General features: G+C 33.1%; 1 protein-coding gene across 1 annotated transcript; it reads right to left on the bottom strand.

Annotated features, from left to right (window-relative positions):
- Window positions 1-13,361: 13,361 nt before the first annotated feature.
- LOC137736705 (zinc finger protein 7-like) lies at window positions 13,362-14,240 on the bottom strand. The gene has a single exon (XM_068475940.2). The coding sequence runs from the start codon at window positions 14,098-14,100 to the stop codon at window positions 13,525-13,527; it is 576 nt and encodes a 191-aa protein (XP_068332041.2). The 5' UTR covers window positions 14,101-14,240; the 3' UTR covers window positions 13,362-13,524.
- Between the last annotated feature and the right edge of the window lie 261 nt (window positions 14,241-14,501).

The following is a 14,501-nucleotide window of genomic DNA, read 5'->3' on the forward strand; positions in this document are numbered from 1 at the left end:
TTGTAAGCTGTGAGTGGTTGTAAAGCTAGAAGATCCAAAGGGAAGTTTGTGGTTTTTAGCTAGAGCACAATCTAAACAGAAAAAAATCAACAGTAACCTTGCCTTGCACTGCAAGTTTATCACTGGAACTAACCTTTCGAAAGAAAGAAGAAGATGGATACCAAATCTTCGATGCCAAACCTTCATAGGAGTTTTGACACTTATTAGAGCAGATGGTTATGAAGTAGTGTGATGACTGGATCCTTGAAATGGATAAAATTCATCTTTAACTCGTCCGCGCAAAAGCATCTTCCTCGAAACACGATCCTTTACAATGGATCCGTCAAGGTCAAGTGTCAAAGAACAATTATTGTCTTTGAGAAATTGGTAAGCAGACAATAAATGGTGTTTCATATGAGGGACATGCAATACATTGGTCAACTTAAAGGAAGTATGAGATGTATTTAAAGAAGAGGAACAAATATTATGGATAGGCAGACCTTTACCATCTCCTACGTAGTAGGGAGAGGAAACCGAGAGATTGGCAATGTCATTTGTGATATGTGATGTAGCTCCAGAGTCCAATAGCCAAGATGGATAAGGTTTGGATGAGTAATGAGCACACAAAGCAGCAAGTTTGGTTGGTGGTACCCTTCCAAAGATCTTAGGATTCATCCTGTCAAAGTAGTCAATGGCTTCGTGGCTAGTAGAACCACAGATTTGACATGTGTTCTTTCTACTAGATGAAGATGAAGAACATTGATAGTTAGACCTGGAGCCTTGATAAGTAGAACGATTCTGACCTCCACGATTGTGGCCTTTGAAATTACCACGATTGGTACTGTAATTGTGATTCCCTTGTGTTGGAATTGCGATTATGTCTCCCTCGATTTGAATTATAACGAAAGGAATATTGAAGTGGCTAATTGTATGCAGCAAATGCCTGTGGATGAGGCGTTGGCAACAATGGTGCCTAAGACTGGACAAAAAGGCCTGAAATGGCTCAGTGGCAGAGGAAGAAATTGTTTGCTTGCGACGAGCTAGGGAAATTTCTATGGTGAGCAGCAGACCATGCAATTCATCAAAAAAAGTAGAAGACAACCGAAGAGAAGTAGAAGACAACCGAAACATGATTGTGTCAATGAACGACTCGAATTCATCATGGAGACCCTGAAGTGTTGCTGCACTTAGGTCACGATCGAATAGAGGTGGGTTCGAAAAACCGAAAACCAAAAAAAAAAAAACCGAATCAAACCAAACCAAATTCTTTTGGTTCAGTTTCGGTTTTAGTGGTCTAGAAACCAAATCAAACCGAACCGAATTGAATTGATTAAATTAATATTTTTTTTATTTTTTTTATTTAATTATCCATTTTGGGTATTATCTTCTAAACCCAATTTGTAAACCCAAATGTGCTAAGCCCACTGTATTGCCAAACTTTAAGAACAAAATATTAAAAAAAGCTTTTAGAAACTCTAAACCTTAACCTATTATTTCTCCCCCTTCTTTTATTTCACCCTAGCCACACCTTACCATCTCTCCATCTTCTTTCTTTCTTTTTCTTTTATGTGTCTCTCTTTCATTTCTTTCTCGTGGACTCCAGCCGCACTTTCATTCTTCTCTTCCTTTTTTTTCCTCCCCAGCCGGACCTTCATTCTGTTTTGCTCTCTAATCATCCTCTTTTTTTTTTTTTTTTTTTTTCTCCCTCTTCATATTTTGCTGCATCAATAGCAGCCCACAAGTCCTACAAACCCTAAACTTTGTCCACACTTGCCAAGTGAAACCCCAAAGAAAAAGAGTAAGCCAGTTTACAGATTTTATTCGATTTTTGTGTTGTGAGGTTGTTAATTATTTAAACTTGGATGTTTATTTTAAGTTTGGACTTTGGAAGACTTGATTGATGATTCTAGTTGAACTTTAAATGTTTATTTTCATTGTCTTTGATTCTAGTTGGAATGCTTATGTTATGATTGTGTTGGAGATGTTAAATTTTTAGATTTCAATTTTTTTTCATTTTTTGAAAAAAAACAAAAAAACAAAAAAAACCAAAACCAAACTGAAACCGAACCGAAAAAAAAAAAAACCAAACTGAAGAAAAAGAACCAAACCGAAATTTTGGTTCGATTTCGATTTTGGCAAAAAACCAAATTGATTTAAACCAAACCCAGCCCTACGATCGGACATAGCTGCACCAGCAGCAGTAAAAGAATTCGAAATTTCCTTGATTTGTTGGAGATATTCTGAGATTGATTGAGAGCATTTCTAAATTAACTAAAGACGAGAACGGAGTTGGTGGATATGAGCATCAGAAACGCCACCAAAACGTTTTTCAAGTTTCTGCCATAGCTCTTGAGATGTGGATACACAGACCATGAAAAGAATTAGGTCTTCAAAAAGCATCGAATTTAGCCAGATTAAAAGATTTTCATCTTTCTCAAACCACTGCTCAAAAGCTGGATTCAGAGATCGATCAGGGAGAAGTGGAGCCAGACATGGCTCAGTGCCATCAATAAGGCCAAAAAGCTTGTATTTGCGCAGGATCAGGGCAAAAAAACGCATGTCGTGGTATATAATTAGTGCACTTGAGTTTGATTGGCACCATGCTACCGATACTCTGGATCGTAAGAGACATATATGAATTCTGAAGTTGAGAGGAGGAATTAGGGTTTGGTAATGGCGGTGAGTTCATCGGAGACGATGATTTAGAGGGAGAGGCCATGACATACAAAGGCAAGGGTTGAGATAAGAGAGGAAGAATCACAAATCGGAGATAGAAATTAATTGAGAAATGGAGAAATTGATCAAGAAATCGAATCGGTGAGCGAATGAGGATCAACATCGTGAGGCAGATGTCGAGGTACCATATAAAAACTGAGATATTCTCTGTAAAATATTGCTTTTCATTGATTTGAATAATTATGACAGTACAAAAAGATATGTATAGCCACATGCTTATTACACTAGTACCCCTAACTTCTATAACTAATTACATAATTACCACAACTAACTATTTACTATTATAACAAACTAGTGACTAGTTTGGATGACTTAATTAGCATCTGTCCTTTTTTTTTTTTTTTTTTTTTTTTTTTGAAAACTAGCATCTGTCTTAATAAGGCCTTCTTCCATCACTAATACCATTAGATATTTTAATTCTGCTTTACTTATATAGCTTAAAAATGAAGATTCATGAATCATATCAGGGACTTGGACTACATTTACTCTAAAAAAATTGAGTTTATTGACAAATTTCCTCGCACGTAGACAAATGGTTCCTCCTCTATTACGAAATGTTGAATCATGCATGCTTGTTAAGCCACGCATGATTGCGCCCCCCCTCCTCTCTCACGGACACTGTCATCGATGATAACATTGACTCAGTATACACTGTCCACAGTTTTCCAACATCAATTGTGGTTTTGAACAGTTTTAGCCCACACGATGACTGACACACACACACGCACACACATACATTTCCATACATATACATATACATACATATACATATACATATACATATATATATATATATATTGAATCCATGACGTTACTTAAAAATATAAAAAATAAAAAAATAAAAAACTAACACACGTTTTTGTAAGGCTCATTCCATAATGTATATCAAGGATTCGAACAGTCTATCTTTTAAGTATTTCCTCAAATATCATGTCTACCAAAAATCACCCAAATCTAAAATCATATGATCATTGGATTAAGGGTTTAGGTTTCTCTTGTAGGATCGTGTTCGTTCATTTTCTTCACTACAAATGAATATTGGTAATAATTTTGAATTTGTCTAATTTTTTGCAATGATAATCTATAAATGATGTTCGAAAAGATAGACGTCGGATCGTTGAAATTCATTACAGAGTGATCCTGTAAAAATGTGTGTAAAAAATTATATAAAAAAATAATGTTACAAATCCGCTCTTTTATATATATAACAAAAAATGAAATGAAAAAGAAAAGAACTGGGTCCTTGTTAATATACTGAGATCGACCAATATTCATGGATTCAGTTTTTGTTGATTCGTATGACTGAATGATATAGGTCATATGCAAGATCTAACTGCTGAAATCTTTATATACAAAATCTAGTCGTTTTTATGAACAACACAGTGGAGTGATACGTATTCATATAGGACAAAAAGTTGTGCTATTTGAAAACATGGCAATAAAGAGAAACTTGGGAAAAAGCATGTATGTATGCAAATTCGCTCACTCAGCAAGAATGCATGGGGATGGCAAAATAATGCTTATTATTACAGGGACAAAGGCATAATTGGGTTGGGAAAGTTGAGATAGCACAAAGAGACTTTTTTCCTTCTTGCATTTCCATGTGCACTAGTAGCTATGTAGAGATGGTACATGTTTAAGGAAGCTGGTGCTTGGTGTTGGTGGAGGGGTCTCATGACAATGCACGCACATGCTCATACAATGACATCCCATGTGTTGGAAGTGAAGGGGTCCATATCTATGACTAACTTTAAAGTTGTTAATTAACAATGTTGGCCCTCGGTTTTTAGCCTAATTAGCATCTCTAAAAGAAATATCAAAATATTCAAATAAGTAATAACGGTAATAAAAGACAATAGTAATATTTTATAATCAAGAAGTCAAATCTGATATGGTATGACATAAAAAGACAAATGTCTCATGCCAAATTTGACAACGGCTTCAAAAAAATTCAATTAATTATTAAATACTTTTTATTAATTTTTAATTGATTTAAAGCATTGTTTTTTGTTTCTTCTCATTACCAATGCAATATTTACGTATTTTTATACTTTGTAATTCTTTTTCTTTCATTTCCAATACAAAGAAAATAAATATAAATTTTTATTTTATGTCTAAATTTAGCATATCGGGTAGAGAGTAAAAATTTATAAGATGTCAAAGTGCCACATAATCCTTCAAATTTGAAGTTAAAAAGAGGCTTCAACCGATATGTTAAACCTACGTGGATTGACATATAAGAGCAATTTGAATGAGACATCAAATTTCAATTTGATGGTTGACTTAGCAATTTAACATGTGGTTAATATTATCCTTCCATCCGAGGTACCAAATTTTATTACTTCATTTATGTTTTTTTTTAAACAAAAATAATAAAAGTTTGGTTGTTGTTGGTTTAACAATAATAAAATAATACTTAAATCTGCTAACATTTAAGGTAATGCAAGTGGAATGCCTTTGAAAATAGCAAAAATCATATTTGAAGGCAACTTCAAATTTGACATCTCTTTGTCCATGTCAGCTTAGCCTTCTTTTTCATGTCAGCTTTGACATCTCGGTTCGAGTAAATAGTACGTCATTTGTTACTGTTATATGTTTATATGACATTTTTGACATCTCCTTTGGAGGTGATGTCAATTAATTCTTTAATTATTTTATTGTGTAAGTCCTATTAATGCACCAATTATAAATCATGAAAAATTATTCTAATTGATTACATTTTAAAAATGAGTTCTACAAATATCTTATAATAAAAAAAAAAAAAACATATAAGTTGGAGTAAGAGAAAATTTGACGTTACCGATTCAACCATCAAATTAATATTAAACATTTATCTTTTAACATCTCCAGTGTCACCTCTATCTAAGCATTTCCCTAATCATGGAATCCCGGTGTAAAAGATCAAAAGGCCAAAATTAATTGTCTGTGATAGCTAGTTTAATTGGGTTAGTCCCATTAAGCTATCTATTGTTAAAACTATTCACACTCGATCCATGTAATCATTGGTAGAGTTTATAAACCTTAAGAAATAATGATTGCAAGACGTATAACAGATGGCGGAGTTGATCAATAACAGCTTGAAAAGCACAAAATTGGCATTATAGTTCAAGCATTACATATTTGAGCTACGAGTTCAATCTTGGATTCTCAGCAAGCTTAGGGTTGAGGTACGGTATAAAATCATCTTTCAGTATGGGTAATGCTAGGAAGACTAAATTTGCAAACTAAATGATATGTCACCAATAGGAATGTGCACATTCATCAAACGCTTAAATAATAAACCATTCATAAACTTCCATGTCCTTTCGTTTCCAAATTTAGTCTCCCTAGCATTATCCTTCAGTATGTGTTTATAGGGTTTGTATCCTTCATGTATTAAATCTATAAACCATCCCATAAATTTGGCATTTTCTTAAACGACTCGCTAACTCGATACAAATATAATGGGTTTTGAGTCAACCCGATAACTAATCGGATCGTTATCGCCTCACCCGTTAAGAACCCTTTAATGACAGATTCTTAAAGAATTTACACGCATGTAACCCGTTAAGAAAAAAGTAAGTTTGTAAGTTTGAACTACAAAAAAAACCGTACTTGTTCTACAATAGCCATGGTACTTAGTCTTGAGATTAAAACTTTCCAAAGCACATTAAAAGTACAAAGCAATTTAAAAATACCTAAGCACATTAAAAACTTAATAATAATTCATACACAAGTGTAAAAAATGTGAAAAAAAAATATGCAAACACTCATACATTGTCGTTTGAATTTTTAAAACCCTACAAACCCTCATGAGTAATGTTTTTAGAGGGGGGGGGGGGTTAAAAATAAATAAACATTCATAATAAGTAGTGTACAAGTTGAAAATTGTGAAAGAATAATCGTTTAGATTTAAAACCCTCATAAATAATTTTTTTTGTTTCAATGAAAAATTAATAAAAATCATAATAATTAATGTAGAAGTATGCAAAATGTAAAAAATTCAATTGCTCATTGTTGCCAGACACAGTTCAAGCTTTGTTGTGCACATAAGATTGGTTTTTTGAATAAATAGGTAATATATATTTTATATAACATAGTACTATTGTTTTATTTCTTTTCAAAATTATTTTTGGTAAACTTCTAATAATTTGGATGGTTTATAATGTTAGTTTTTCTATGTTTAGTTTATGTGCTAATATAGAAAGCCTTACCGAGAACATCATCAATATACCTCTTACAATATATTAGGTCCAAATTCCAATACTATTTTCCTTGGTGATTAATGAAAACTTAAGGGTTTTGCTATAAAAAAAAGTGCAAGCTTCTCATTGGCAAGGTTCTGATTTTTTAGAAAGGCTCCATAACCTTGAAAAAAAGAAACCCTTCATTTTAGGGAGTTACAATAGTTAATGACACTAATTATAGAATATTGGCCAATTGTCCATTATGTTGTAAATCCATATTTATGTGTATATTTATGGTCTTTAAGATGTAACCATAGAGTATTAGCTACTCACTTGTGTGTGTGTGTGTGTGTGTGTGTGTGTGTGTGTGTGTGTGTGTGTGTGTGTGTGTGTGTGTGTATTGTATATTGATGGTGTAATAATCAAGGAAAATCAGTTTCTACATGGTATCAGAGCTTTTGAACACTTGATATTTTGTAGTAATGTACTAATATTTTTTCCTTAGGCTCTTATTTTGTGGTATGTAAGACAAATGTGTTTTTATGTTTTGAAGTAATATTTATTTGACAATGTGGTATGTAGATACTAATTTATTTAGTATCATGTTTTTCATTTGATTATTTATTGATTTAAAAAATATTTTCTTTAACGGGTAATGTCAGGTCATATCACCCGTTAATATTAACGAGTTAATTTTGGGTCGGGTCATACTACCCGTTTATTTTAACAGGTATTGACCAGTTAAGATATCGGGTATGTCACCAAAACAAAACGAACACGAAAAACACGACATGAATGTCAAGTTCTACTAGAAATCCAAAATAGAAAATGCATAAAACCGCATTTAGCAGAAACTTACGCAACTATATAATTTACCGCATGATGATCACAAACGACGTGAGTCAAAACATAAGCTCAGAATATGGAACATTATGCATATTGTAATCCGGTTTAATATTTATATTGTCTTCTCGTTTTGGTAATTAATCAACTCACTGAAAGTTTATTCTTTATTTTTTTTTTTCCGGGCACACTGAGGAAGTCAAGTTGGCTCAGATGATGTCCTAATTAGATCGAATACACATCTCATATATAGTCCGTGGTTCTCGTGTATATGTGTTTAGGTTTCTTTGGCTGGATTCATGTTGAATTGTGAAAAATAACAAGCTGAGACATTCTTTGTTTGTAGAATGCGAGTTTATTGGTCACATTAGGCCATAGGTATTCCTCAAATTATACATATATATAAGAGTACTCGATTGATAGTATGGTCCATGCCCATGACACATTTAATCAGATTGGTCTATTAGGACACAACTTGGCCACAGTTATTTCATCACATGGTGCCCGCCCAATGAGCCCATCAAATTAGTAATTAATTTTTGGGGCATTTAGAATTAGATGTCTCATTGTACTATTTGTTAGATTAAACATCTATAGCTTTTAGATTTTTTATTAAACATTTTCCTACATTTTAGGTGCCACATGTATTATAAGTAGCATTTTATTAATTCAAAATTACACAATTTTCCATTATATATAATGTACCAATTAATTAATAATTATTATATTAATACTCCAAATCTCCTAGAATCTAGTAGAGGTATGTTTTAAAAATCTAAGAACTATTCAAATTTGATCTATTTCTACTTCTAACATGATATATACATCTACCATCTTCTTCCACGACCATTCAACAATCTTTTCGTGCCATTTCTTTGCTCAGGTCAGTTGACACTCTTCCGCTCTCCCTTGTCAGTTATATTAATTTTCTTTGTATGTTCATTTTATGCACCTCTTGATTTGAGTATCAGTACCATGGTACATTTGGAAAATAGATTCTAGTGGTAGATGGTATTAGGTACGTTTCAATTTAGCATTGTACATTTGAGGATCCTTCCCATGGTACATTTGGAAAATAGAGTCTAGTGGTAGATGTTAAAAGGTACGTTTCAATTTAGCAATGGTACATTTCTAGCCAATATGTTGGTACGTTTCAATTTGACATGGGTACATTTTTATCAGTAGCGGTACATTTCAATTTGGCATTGGTATGTTTTAAGCCAATATTGGTACGTTTCAAAATGGCATGGGTACATTTCTATCAGTATCAATACGTTTCAATTTGGCATTGGTATGTCTCAAGCCAATATTAGTACGTTTCAACATGACATGGGTACAATTTCAAATTAGGCATATGGACAAACTAAGAAACACACACACTCACCATGTATGCAATCCTCTTCTTCATGGAACCTCCTCTTTGTTCTTCATGAATCCGTTTTGAGAGACTCCTTATTTGGGAAAGAGAATCAAGATGTTTTTTTTTCTTCCAAAGAATCAAGATGTTTGTAGTGTTCAAATGGCATAGTAAAGATCACAACATACAAAGCAAGAGTTCTTCTTTTAGCACTAAAATGAAACAATGATAGACTCTTCTCCATCAGAAAATCCCTAATGCTCTACTTGAACCAATATTTTTATGGTTACACCATTCCTTAAGGCAACATAACCAATTATTAGGTATACTTGTTGAAGCATGAAACGTATCTCAAGTTCTGCAAATCTCTACCGGAGATAAACATCATGAGGTACAAATAATATACAAGTGAAAGTGAGCTGCAACAGAAAAAAAAAAAAAAAAAAAAAAAAAAAAAACAATTGTTCAAAATTCAAAATTCAGGAGATAATATTGATGATTTAATAGTTAATATCCATTAATAATCCCTTAAAAAGGGACAAATAATTTTGATTATTTAATAGTTAATATCCATTTAATAGTTAATAGCATTAATATATCTCTTCAAAAGGGGCATAAATTCTGACACGTAAAAATAACCTTTGATTAAAAGGATAAAGTGGGAAATCAACATATAATATTTTTCATTAAAAGAAATAAACTAATGATGTGTAAATAAAAAAATTTTAAAATGCTTAGGTGGCCATTACTCCAAGCGTTTTGATCAAATCTTTAAAAGACACAAAAGTTTAATTTAAAAAATGTAGAAAAATAGTGGGGCATTCTAATTTTCCCTTATTTTTTGAGTTCAATTCGTCCTTTGATCAAATGCAAATTAATCGTTATCATTACTATGTCACATATTGTTCAAATGGAAACAATTAAAAACACCAATATTATCACAAAGGAGAAGATGAAAAACTTTACTACAAGTGATCAATTGAAGGTGAATAACTTTAAAACAAGTGACTGTTGAAGGTGAACAACTTTTATATTGCTGTGATGTCTCTCAAGGAGTTGAGGACTATCAGGAATGAAAGGTTTCTTGGCTTATAATAAGTAAGAGAAATACTGGTCGTTTTAAATGACAATATAATAATTAATTTCAAGGGAATACATCATCATATTTGTTTAGAGATGAAAAATAATATGATTTGGATGTGTATTTATGTATCTTGAAGGAAAATATACTAAGTTATTGGGGTTAGTCTAGTGGTGAAAGGTGAGAGTGGACTCCAGTACAGAGAGGCGGTTGCCTGAGGGCTCGATTTAGTGGGGCCTTGAAAAAAAAAATATTTTAAAGTGTATAGTCAAGTTTAAATACTAAAAAAAGATACATAGTAGAATTTGATCACTAAATTCACTAGCGTCGTGGGAACTATATAGGAGCTCATTAGGCAGTTTAATTGGTAGTGGTTAGAAACTTGAATTTGTTCTTGCTTTTTCTTTTTATTTTTATTTTTTCCAGTTATGCTGCATATAATAGCCCTACACCAAAGACATGTAAGAGGGCACAAGTCTAACACCTCCACGACAATGACTGCTTCAGGAATTTTTTTTTTCACCAACGATGGAATCCAAAATTAATCAAGAAAAATAAAACAGGGCTGGTAAAACACTTATTCTTGAGCTTAACGTTTCAACGAACCCTTGGTCGTCCCAAACTTAAGCCTTAAGCCTTATCACCCTGCAATTATCTCTCTATCTATTTGAAATTCTGTCTCTCTCTCTGCAAATCAACTTTCACGAGATCAAGAAGATTGTAGTTTGAGATAATAATCACATAAAATCTTTGAATTTATATTTTACTTATGTAATTGTACGTATGTTTTAAAGTTTTACATGGAGTAAGAACTTTCTCTTCATCCTTCTTTTGTCGATCTGTTTGAGTTTGATGGACTAGCATATGCTATTAACCATTGGATTCTTAGGTCTCCATGAATTTGAATGTTACGAAATAGTTGATTTTGACATATAATTATATAGTGAACTTGAGAATGCACATTGGATGATTACGTATATGATATATTGTAATTTGTAGTTAGTGAGATGTATAATCGATATGCATGAATTTGTACCTAATTGCCGAAAAACACAAACTTTATGGATGTTGAATGCATTGGAGGACTCAGAAAAACTCAAGGGCCCTTACAAGACCACCTCAGGCCCCCACAATCTTAAGACCGGTTATGTGGTAGTAAGTTAGGTCTAAGGTAACAGAGTATCCACGCTCGAATTTACGTGTTTAACTATCTTGATGAAGTGATACATTTAATTGAACAAGTTGAAAATGCATTGGGAACAATTTGGCTTTTTTTAATTTTTGTTTTCTTGATAATCAAAATCAACGTATTTTGTCTTGGTATGTTATAGGGGCATATAAACATAAATATGAGGCTGGCGAATAAAGCAAATTGCCATTACCATTGCCTTGAAATTCAAGGCTTGAATGCTAATTAAGTACTCGTATTCCATATATATTCACCCACTTAGAAGTTTCCGTGTAATTAAATTGGTAATAGCAAATGTTCTGCTGATTACCAGTATATTTAGAGGTGACCTCAATGCAGAAAATGTCAAAGAAAAGGGAAACATGAATTATATTTGTCATATTTTGTGATGTAAGCTCAATTAGGTTTCTGAGAGTGAAGACAAAGTATTGGTTGTGGTTTCTTTAACCTTTGTGCGACTAATGACGTATTATTTTGGTAATAGACCCGAATGATGTATATATATATATATATGGAAAGTGCCCTAAAACTGCAGTCTGCTGAGCTTTATTGATTCTACTAATATGGACCAAACCGTGTTCCTTCCTAGACGCTGCAGCGGGTCATTAAATAGACAGATTGGAAAAAAAGAAAAAAGTGTGATTCGGACATGAAAGTAGTCACCGAGGCTTATGGTTAATCATCATGCATGCAATACATGTTCTATTAATTACTTTGAAAACCACAAATTGCTTTAAACTAATTACCTTGCCAGACTATGTTCTGCAACTTGGAAAATTAGAGTTCGTATTTTCAATTTACGTAGCAAATAAATTGTAGCTTCCTTAATTTTACCCAAATGTACAGCAGCAATGCAGAAGACTAGATTGGTCCAGTAGAGGTAAAATATTGTAATAAATTTGAGTTAGAGAGCCACCAGTAATTATCTTCAAAGTTTACCATTCTTTTTAGCAATGACAGAAGGTCTTCATCGAAGACAAAAATGATGAAAGGTTTCATCTAAGAGTCCTTTGCTTCTTTTGGTTGAACAAACACATGTTAGAAATCAAAGATCTAGAAAGCTAATTTTTTTTATTAATTTGCTTGATATAGCATGTAATGATGTTCGATTAATTAATACAGTACAACCTAACCTTCGAAGGAAGGATAATTATGGATCTTTTTAGAGGGTGCAAGTGGAGACACATGCATGCAAGGTCTCATCCATAAAAGAGTTGCAGAAAATAAACATAATTAAGATAGAGAAGTTCTACTTTAATTTAATGCGTGAAAAGTGGTATTGTTGGCTATAATTAAAGGTCCATTAGTTGTTGTGTGTGTTGCCTAAACTCAAATTTCTTGTGGTGCCCTAATTCGTTAATATTTTGTTATTATATGTATGTTTCCCATGGCGCACAGTAGAGCTTCAAAGACAAAGAGGGCGTAGACCTTAAATGGCATTCTAATACTTTCATGTTTGTTATGTTACTGAAGCAAATTTCAGACTTTTAATTGTATCAGCAAATGTTAAAGTTAGCAAAAAAGTAAAAATTAAGCTAGATAGAATAAATTAGACACATTTAGATGGGGTACCTTATATTCACTATGATTAATTTGATGCTCTGTGAACTTATTTTTACAAGATAAAGGGAGATGCACATCCTACAAGATTTCTGTAAAGACCAGGAATTTTGAAAGGTGCATGTCATCATATCAAAAGAATAACAATTTTGTAGAATTATAATTGGTAATGTAGATGTAAAACAAAAACAAAAACAAAACAATAAAAATCCAAATGAATTCAGTAGACAGACTAAGCAGATAGGGGGCATTATCCATATAGTAGGTAGAAAGTACTAAGAAATCGGTCATAATATTATTAATCTTATGTTCTAAGCTATATATCATGCATGGCTTGTAGTTTGTGCAAAATTAACTATACACAAAAAAGTACGTATATGCTTTTGTTAATAAGCTGTACAAATTGCAATAATACTTAATTGTACCAAGGAAATTGTCAACCTCCTCCATTGTTTTTGAAATACAGACCTACAGATAATTATGTAACCTAGACAACTTAAGGAAAATACATATTTATATTTACAATGAGATTCTTAAATACCTTTTTGTGCTAGAGAAAATAGTTGGTAAACTGCTGGAGGAATTCCTTGTTACTCTTATATCCCTCGGTAGGTTACATAAACCGACCATTTCCAAGTCGAAGTTCCAAATCCACTTCATCATTACTCCTAACACCCCTTCTGAATTCATCATCCTCCAACCGCAAGCTTAAATTTGCACCGCAAAGTTCTTGGTTCATACCCAAAGACTGTGACCTTGACCCAACTGATGAATCGTCATGATCATATCCGTATGGGATTCTAGGTTTAGACCCATTTGGCTGAAAATACATTTGGTAATTCATCTGATCCAAAACTGGGTAGTACCCAGAAGCCCCCTGGCTTGAAATTGGTGCACTACTATATTGATGATGATGAGAAGTACTCATGGATATGTATTGATCCTCATTCGAGTAGTGGTTTGAATTAAGTGATGATGTACCTGAGATGAGTTGCTTCGCTTTGGCTCGGTCTTTCCTGTGGATGTTCATGTGACCTCCCAAGGCTTGAGCGTTGGTAAACCCCCTCTTGCAAAATGTGCATTCGTAGCTTCGTTTCACTGTTGTAGCACCTGAATCATGATCGTCATCTCTGACTTGATCTTCATCGCTTGAACTCGTCTCCGGGCTTCTTGGTCTCCAAGATTCCATGTTGAAACGCGTTGTTGTGCAATCGAATTCCTACACAGTTTTCTTCACTTGGGATCACTAAGTGGAAGAATCAATATAGAGATAGAGGGTTGGTTGTAAGTAGGGAGGAAACCAATTGAAGTGTGAAATGTAGATGCATCTACAAGACATATGGGCATTGCTATATACTGTGTCTTTATATTAAGGAGAACGCAGTTTTGGCATTTGGTGAAAGACTTTTTCATCTAGCCGGCGGTTCCATTTAAATTATCTTATTTATTTAATATTTTGCGTCCTTACCCTTAATTTCTTTCTGCCCCTATAATTTTGGGTTTGTTTCCAGTTGTTATTTTCTCATCATCTCTATTTGTGTGTACGTGATTATTTTCTTCAGCACACTTCATGATGAGTAAGCTAGGGCT

The sequence above is a fragment of the Pyrus communis genome, chromosome 13, assembly GCF_041283825.1.
Source record: "Pyrus communis isolate YQ-2024b chromosome 13, ASM4128382v1, whole genome shotgun sequence".
In the NCBI taxonomy this organism is placed as follows: Eukaryota; Viridiplantae; Streptophyta; class Magnoliopsida; order Rosales; family Rosaceae; genus Pyrus; species Pyrus communis.